At 41.0% G+C, this 9,079-nt stretch overlaps 1 protein-coding gene across 1 annotated transcript; it reads right to left on the bottom strand.

Moving 5' to 3' along the window:
* Nucleotides 1-7,901: 7,901 nt before the first annotated feature.
* Nucleotides 7,902-8,846, bottom strand: LOC133073054 (olfactory receptor 9A4-like). The gene has a single exon (XM_061166546.1). The coding sequence runs from the start codon at nucleotides 8,844-8,846 to the stop codon at nucleotides 7,902-7,904; it is 945 nt and encodes a 314-aa protein (XP_061022529.1).
* Between the last annotated feature and the right edge of the window lie 233 nt (nucleotides 8,847-9,079).

The following is a 9,079-nucleotide window of genomic DNA, read 5'->3' as shown; positions in this document are numbered from 1 at the left end:
CCACCTACAAGATACTCTCTGACCCCAGTTATGGGAACCTGGGAAGAGAGAAAGAGGAGGGAGGATCTGCCAGGCACCCTAAACTCACAGCCTGTGAATGCCACAGACCCTTCTAGGCTCTCCGCCCTGTATACATTCCAACTGTGCTGCTCATTCATGTATTCCCTTAGGTGCCAAATGCTACCAGGGCACCTTCCTGACCTGCCTGAAGTGAGAGGTACAGGCAGAGGGGGCAATATACAGGACTGAGTCCCCCAAATATTAATAGTATATAAAAGTGAGGACAGTTGGATTGCTGCATAAAATAGCAAAATAACATTTAAAATATTTATAATTACTTTATTAAAACAACTCCATTTAAAACAACTCCTGGTAAGAAAATGAAGTTTTACAGAGGAATAGAAAACAAATTCCCTCTCACAAATGTACAATTCTCCTGATCATCTCATACATCTAAATACTATGATTCATTTCTATGATGTCCATACAGAAATTTTCTATCATACACATGCATAGCTCTATAAATCCCTTCACCTGTAACATGTACATTTGTACAGTAACAGCTTCTAAATCATATTACATTTCTTGGCTGCTTTCCAATCACCCTCCAAAAAGTTGTATCAATTTATAATCTTGAAATGAGATTATATTGGGGTCATCCAGACAGACTCCTACAGGAAGTTGCAGGAAATTTTTATTCTCGTGTTCACCATATGACCTTCCCAGTAATCATACTAACATACAAGGAGACAATAATTACATTATGAAGGGGAGGAACATCCCAGGGTTCCTCATCCCCATGGGAACTGTGATGACAGCTGCCCAAGACACTGGTGTCTCAGCTACTGCCTCTCAGCCTCTGAGCTCTGAACGTGTCAGCTTCTATCAAGACAGTTTGTAATATGTGAAGCAAGGCTACCTGCACATGAGGAAATCTGAGGGATGTAAGGTAGGTAGACATTTCCTCTAAGAATGCTTATTGCAAAGCCAACTTCCCTAATTCAGAACATGGTTCATTGACCCTACATGTCCCTACAGTGATGTTTATGGCCATGGGAGCTCAACAGACACCTCAAAAGTAGGAAGGAATGTACACTAACAAAACCCATTAGGAAAAATTTTGTCAGTTTCTTAAAGCTAAGGATATAGCTACTATGACACAGCAATTCTGCTCCCAGAAATTTACCTAAGAAATTAAAAGATAAATCTGTCTGTTCTCATGTTCCTAGCAGTTTAATTCATTACATCAAGTGACACAAAACAAATAGCTCCAACAAAGGAAAGGTAGTGTCAATCTTTATTATTCACATATTCTCTATCTGCACATTCATCTACTCACAAAAACTTATGTGTAGCCTCAAAATCAGTATTTCCAAGCAATTTCCAAGGTCATTAATCAACATGGGCATGAATGCTCATAGCAGAAAACTGGAGTCACCTGGAGTACATGTTCTCAACTGAGGTTGAAGAAGGCACAAACCTCCCTCTTGTTGCAGCTTCTATACTGTAAATAAATGTCTTTTGGCTATCCAATTAGTAACATGTTTTTGACATTTGTTTGCATTTTGTTGGTGATTTTGCTGCTTAAGCTATTGTTGCTTTTCAGTCACCAAGACGAGTCTGACCCTTTGCGACCACATGAACTGCAGCATGCCAGACTTCCGTGTCCCTCACCATCTCCTGAAGTTTGCCCAAATTCATGTCCATTGACTCTGTGATGCCATACAACCATATCATCCTCTGTCACCTTCTTCTCTTTCAGTCTTCATTCTTTCCAGTATCATGTGTTTTTCCAGTGAGTCAGCTGTTTGCATCAGGTGGCCAAAGTATTGGAGCTTCAGCTTCAGCATCAGTCCTTCCAAAGAGTATTCAGGGTTGATGTCCTTTAAGATTGTCCAGTTTGATGACTCTTAAGCATAATGCTTAAGCATAATGTTTTTGCAAACTGTGGAAAATTCTTAAACATATGGGAATACCAGACCACCATATCTGCCTCCTGAGAAATCTGTATGTAAGTCAAGAAGTAACAGTTAGAACTGGACATGGAACAACCGACTGGTTCCAAATCAGGAAAGAAGTACATCAAGGTTGTATATTGTGGCTCTGTTTATTTAACTTATATGCAGAGTACATCATACGAAATGCTGAACTGGATGAAGCACAAGCTGGAAGCAAGATGCAGGGAGAAATACCAATAAACCTCAGATATGTAAGTGACACCACCCTTATGGCAGAAAGCAATGAGGAACTAAAGAGCCTCTTGATGAAAGTGAAAGAGGAGAGTGAAAAAGTTGGCTTAAAACTCATCATTCAAAAAATGAAGATCATGGCATCCAGTCCCAACACTTCATGGCAAATAGATGGGAAAAGAATGGAAATAATGACAGACTTTATTTTCTCGGACTCCAAAATCACTGCAGATGGTGACTACAGCCATGAAATTAAAAGGTACTTGTTCCTTGGAAGAAAAGCTGTAACAAAACTAGACAGACTATCAAAAAGCAGAGACATTACTTTGCCAACAAATGTCCGTCTAGTCAAAGATATAGTTTTTCCAGTAGCCATGTATGAATGTGAGAGTTGAACCATAAAGAAAGCTGAGCACCAAAGAATTGATGCTTTTGAACTGTGGTGTGGAGGAGACTCTTACAAGGAGATCAAACCAGTCCATCCTAAAGAAAATGAGTCCTGAATATTCATTGGAAGGACTGAGGCTGAAGCTGAAACTCCAGTACTTTGGCCACCTAATGCAAAGAACTGACTCATTGGAAAGGACCCTGATGCTGGGAAAGATTGAAGGCAGGAGGAGAAGGGGATGACAGAGGATCAGATGGTTGGATGGTATCACCGACTCAATGGACATAAGTTTGAGCAAGTTCTGGGAGTTGCTGATGGACAGGGAAGCTGGGTGTGCTGCAGTCCATGAGGTGGTAAAGACTTGAACATGACTGAGTGACTGAACTGAACTGAAGCATAATGCTGAAATGCTTATCTCTTGGTGCTAAGGGCAAGAAGGCTGTTATGTGCCTTGTGGGAGAAACACGTTTATATAAGAATTAAACAAGCTTCATTATTTAAAATATGTGTTTGGTAAAATTCTTCAGGCATGAGTTACAAGCTGTTGGCTGTGTGTCAATCTTCATGGATCAATAATACATATTAAGCAAGGTGTCATTGAATAGACTGAAGCGACTTAGCAGCAGCAGCATTGAATAGAAACAAAGAGAAAACAGAGTTATATACTGATTAGTTGACAAAAGGAAGATGTAATCAGTAAACACAAATTTGGTTAACTGTCAATTACAAATTGGCACTTGCCAAGAGTATTTGCCATCTGCTTCTGCAGAGATTGAACCCTGTGCTGCTGAAGCTGCTGGCCTTCAACACCCCCTGAGGGAGTTCAGCGTGAGAGTGAGGCACTCTGTGCTCCAAGGAATCTGGTCAACAGGTCTTTTGTTGTTGTTCAGTTGCCCAGTCGTGTCTGACTCTTTGTGACCTCATGCACTGCAGGGCAAAGGTTAACAGCATTTTGCCAAGGGAACAAGTCTTTAGATAGATATTTTCAGGAACTAATCTCAAGATCCCAATCCTTGCATCTCTTCATATTTAGGAAAGCACTAAATCCCTTCATGGTGACATCAGATCCTCGTGACTAGCAAAAAATCTTTTGTAAAGTAAGCATTTGATTGCATTGAACTTCCCCCTCACCAAAATCTTATATAATGACCCTCCCCCACTGCCTCTTTGGAGCAGTTTCTCAGACCTATCTGAAGTGCTGACTCCCAGGCTTCAGTCCTCATTTTGCCCCCAAATAAAACTCCCCCAGAGTTCCCCCACTGGCAACTCTCATGTTGTATATCATTTTAGTCAATATAGCCAAGAAACATGGTATTGAGGCAAGGAACATGATTTTATTTGGAAAGCCAATTGACCAAGAAGATGGCAGGCTAATGTCTCAAAACAACCATTTTGTAGGGGTGTGGATGCCAGGTTGTTTTATAGGACAGTGAGGAGGAAGAGATGTTGAAGTAAAGACCATTATCTTGCAAATATCTCCTGAAGTGGACATCTACAACATAGTTTCCTTCCATCCTGATGTGCTCCTATGGCTTTGTCACTTCAGAAGTTGAAGGATTGAGAAAAGAAGTAACTACTGAAGTCATCAGGGAAACCACTGTATTGTAATTGGATATCAACTGTGTTCTGTGCCAGTTTTGTTGACATCCTGAAAAAACTGCTGTATATTAACAGTTGAAGCAAATATTTTTGGGCATCTCTGTTGGTCCACTGGTTAGGAATCAAAGCTTTCGCTGCCAAGGTTTCCAGGTCAATCCCCAGTTGGGGAACTAAGATCCTGCAAGCCCCATGATGCATACAAAATGAAAGAAAGTTTTCCTTACCAATCCCACTCAGACATGGCTACTTCTTTTCTTTGTATCCACTGAACACAGGCTGCATTGGGATTATATGCATTTTAAAGTTGTTACTTGTTTTATGTATCACTTTAGGTGTGCTGTTGAGAATTGTGCCTATCAAGGACATTGTCATAAAACAATTTGACACAGAGTATTGAATCATTCCCTTATTTCTGGGGAGCTGGCTTCCTAGTGTGGATTATCCACTATCCTCAACTTTATTCTTGTGATAAAAGTCTTCCTCTATCTGTGCTTTTAGTGAATGTGTCTCCTCTAAGCACAAAGAACCCAGCCAGCTCCAAGTTGATGACCTTAAGTTCTGACATTATATTTCCACTTGTGATCCCATGCCATGAGAGAGGAGAGGTCCCAAGAAATGAAGAGGCTCAAGACTTTCATCCCTATGTCCCATCTATCCTACACATCTATCCCCAGTCTCCATCTGGAGTTCACAAAACAAAAAAAGCAGCTGAAAGTTAGAGACAAAATTCTCTATATTCCGAGGTCCCAAATCTCTAGTTGCAGCAAGGAGCTAGACATTCAAATAAATAGTCTGTGCCTCGGACCAAACTGCCATCATCTCAGCTTCATAGAGCAATGTGTAAAGGCCGCAAAAACATATCTGCTTGTCTATGACTTTTCTATTTTGTCTAGAGCCCTAGGCCAAGAAAAATGTTAGAAAATGCCAAACCAGATGGTACTATGTTCCTTAGTTGCCAGGCTCCTCGCTCACTAGAGACCTTTGCTCAATTCACCCCTTTCACACTCATTGCTTATATAACAATTTCATTATACAAATCTCGTTCTCTAAACTCTCTAAACTGCATTTATCTTTCTATACACTTTCATCAATATCTCAAATCATATTACATTTGTACTTATCATTTTAACATCAAAATCCCACATTGGAATTAAGTACCTTGAAGGCACCTTCTTTGGCATCCTAGTATCACAACCAGTGATAAGAAGAGAGAATGACAAAATGTGTACTCTATAAATACTATTCAGTGAATATATCAATTAGTATATTAAAGAACAAAACAATAGACAAAGAATGTCCAACCTGACTAGCTTTCCCTCCACTCATTCTTTCCTAAAGCATTTTCCAGTCAACTTGTAATCTCTCTCGCTGCAGATCCTTTACAAAATGAGAAGTGATACAAGGAAGAGGTGAAGAGGGAGCAGGGTGGTGGGTCTCTCAGGCAGAGGGCTGTGCCTACACCCAGCACTGCACATCCTCACCCTGCTCTTTGCTATGGAGGGATGATCTGAAGTCCAGCTGACCTACTCTGCAGCTGCCTCACTTCACTCCTTCTTTGAGAAGCCAGCCCAGCTCACCTTTCCCAAAGGGATGCTTGTCTCTTCTCTCCTTCTCAGAGGAGAATCACTTGGAAGACATTCATCTCAAGAGAAGGGGAAAGACTAAAAGGTCTCCTGTCCTTCAGGCATCAACCGCCACCCCCACATGGCAATGCTTGGTAGGCAGCCTGATTCTGTCCTCTTCACTCATAATGAGGAATAAATAGCCAAGCGTAAAAACTTAAAGTACAGAAATAATGGTGCTAATAGGAATCTGGCCGTCTCCCTTTCTCTCATTTTCTCTGCCTCTTTCCTCCTCTCCCTTGTCTACCCCCAAGGATGGTTGTTCACTGAGGAAAAATTTGCACAGGTTCAGAGACACAGCAGAAATGTAGTCAAGGAAAAGCTGAAGACACTTCCACTCTTCCCATCTGAGGCTAATCAAGTTGGAGACCCTGGATGTGTTGTGCAGTCGGCAAAATTGAAAGCTCCCAGTCAGGAGCTTCTCAACACACAAGCTGCCTTACTCCCTGGACCTTCCTTACCCACTACCACACATTCCCAGCTGTCTAAATCAGCCAACGCAGCTGCTACATGCTTCTCCCTGATTACATGGACCCCTACAGAGCCTAAGCCACCCCCAAGCTGTGACCCCACAAGTGGATTCAAGACACGTGTCAAAAACCTAGCAGCCAAATGGACTTCTGTCCAATTCCTCTCTTCATCTCCAGGGTTACGAGAAGCCTGTCTTTCCCAGATGATCTCTACCCTCTCTGTACCCCACAGCCTCTGATCATAGTTATGGATCCTGGTCAGAGATCCACAGAGAGGATCTGCCACCTTCTCTACCCCCAATGTGTTAATGCCATGGCCCATTCCCATCTCTCCAACATGCATGCATTCCAGGTGGGGTTGTTCAGTCATACATTTCCCTCTAGGTCTTCAAATGCGATTGGGTTTCAGAGACCTGCTCAAAAACCTCAGCTGCTTGGATTGACGGATAGAGGTTTAAAAAATATTCAAAATTAATCCCAAAAGTGCTACACAAAAATAAGAATGGCTGAGATGCTAAGTAAAATTGTAAAATCACATCTGAAATATTTATTGTTACATTTGCAAAAACAGTTGCCATTTTTCATAAAAATGAGCACAAGTCATAGTTAAAAATCAAATGGAATGATGGAACATCAATGTCCCTCTCCCCCTCTGCTTGAGTCTTCTGATCCATTTCCTAGAGCTAAATATTAAAACAAATTTTTAGCATAATAGGTAGAGACTTGTCTGTATTAACACATTCAACATTGATGTTGGAAAACAGTGAATTCCTCTTACAACTGCTGGTTGAGAAAATCTCCAAAAAGGCACCATCACTGTTGCACCCTGGACCAGAAGCCTCAAGAAAAGGTTAGACCCTGGAGTTGGACTTGGCATCACTCATGGAAATCATATGGGAAACTGAGGCTTTGAGAAAACCAGGGAAACACAGGACAATATAGGTGAAGATGACCCAGCACCTAGATTCAAACATTTAGGTCAGTTGTCAGAGAATGAATGATTCTTCTCTACACATTTCACATTCAAACATCACAGCATTGTTTTTAATAACCATGAACATCTTTTACATTTTTAGTTGTTAAATTTATTTTTTTAATTATATGTATTTGTTTTATTTTTATTTATTATTACTTTTTTGACCGTGCTGGGTCTTTTTGCTGCATGCAGGCTTATGCTAGTTGGGGTGAGGCAGGGCTATTTTCTAGTTGAGGCTTCTTATTGTGATGGCTTCTCTTTTGCAGAGCACAGGCTTTAGGGTACACAGGCTTCAGTATTTGTGGTACACAAGCTTAGTTGCCCATGGCACGTTGGATCTTCTGGGCCAGGTTTTGAAACCATGTCTTCTGCATTGACAGGCGGATTCTTTACCACTGGACCATCTGGTAAATCCTATTAAATTTATTTTGCTAGGTGTATTTTAACTAGAATAATGTGTATAAATTAATATATCCATGTAACTACAATAATATGTATAAATGAATATACCCACTTAAAAAAGGAAGTGATTATTAAAAGCTAAAAGTTACATTAGACGATAAACTACTTGATGAAGAAAATGATTATTTCTGATTTGAATCAGGGCTCTCATTACTCAGGCCCAAGATGATGAGTCCATGGTGGTCCTTACAACAGCTAAGCCCTGAGGAGTTGATAGCAGCTTTTCATGGCATCTCGAAACACCTCTGTGAATTTGTCATTTCGGAGGGTGAAGATAAAAGGGTTCAGAAAAGGGTTCACCACTAAAACCATCAGTGATGCTACCCTGTTGTACTCAGCAGCCTGTGTTTGTTTGGGTTTCACAAACAGGAACAAACAGCTGCTGTAGCCAATCACAACACAGGTGAAGTGGGAGGCACATGTAGAGAAGGCTTTCCACCTGCCAGATCCTGAAGGGATCTTGAGGATAGTGGAGATGATGTAGAGGTAGGAGACTATTGTAGGGATCAAAGAACCAAAAAGTACAAAAATAGCCATTAAAAAAAGAATAAATTCAGTGAAAAGGCTATTATTACACGATAGTTTGAACAGTTGTCCTCGGTCACAGTAAAAATGGTCTAGCACATTTGATTTGCAGAAAGTAAGATGAAACGTCGCATAGATTGGCCAGATTTCAAAGAGGAAGCCAAATACCCAGGACACAATTACCACCCAGAGACAGGTATGGCTGTTCATAATGACGTTGTACCGCAGAGGGTTACAAACAGCCACGTAACGGTCCACAGCCATCGCAGCAAATAATATTAACTCCGACATTCCCAAAGACAGGTACAAATACAGTTGTACACAACAGGCAGTCAAGGATATTGCCTGCATCCCAGGAAGGAGGAGACCCCAGAGCATCAAGGGGACAGTCACAGTTGTGGTCAGCATCTCTAGGACAGAGAGGTGACCCAGGAAGAAATACATGGGGGTCTGCAGACGCTTATCAATACAGACCATAAAGATGATGACCATGTTTCCAATTAATGACACAGAGTAGAAGAAAAAGAAGGTGGCAAAGAGAATATTGCGTAGTTCTTTAGAGCCAGGGAAGCCAAGGAGATAAAATTCAATGTTACTAGAGTAATTTTTCAACATTTAGCTGGGTGCTTGTGTTCTTTATGAAATCTGGAGGGCAAAGGAGAGACAACATGCTGCTAATTTCAAAGCACTAAAGACATTCACAGGTTGACAAGATATTATCTCTTGCTCTTTCAGGCTCCACAGAATGAACAGGTGGGTTCATATTTCACTATTCTCTGTACAAAGTTGATGTTAAATATTTTATAAACAATATGAGGGTTTCCCTGGTGGTTCAGTGGTAAAGAATA

This window comes from Dama dama, chromosome 18, assembly GCF_033118175.1.
Source record: "Dama dama isolate Ldn47 chromosome 18, ASM3311817v1, whole genome shotgun sequence".
NCBI lineage: Eukaryota > Metazoa > Chordata > Mammalia > Artiodactyla > Cervidae > Dama > Dama dama.
This window is presented reverse-complemented; position numbering and strand designations above follow the sequence as displayed.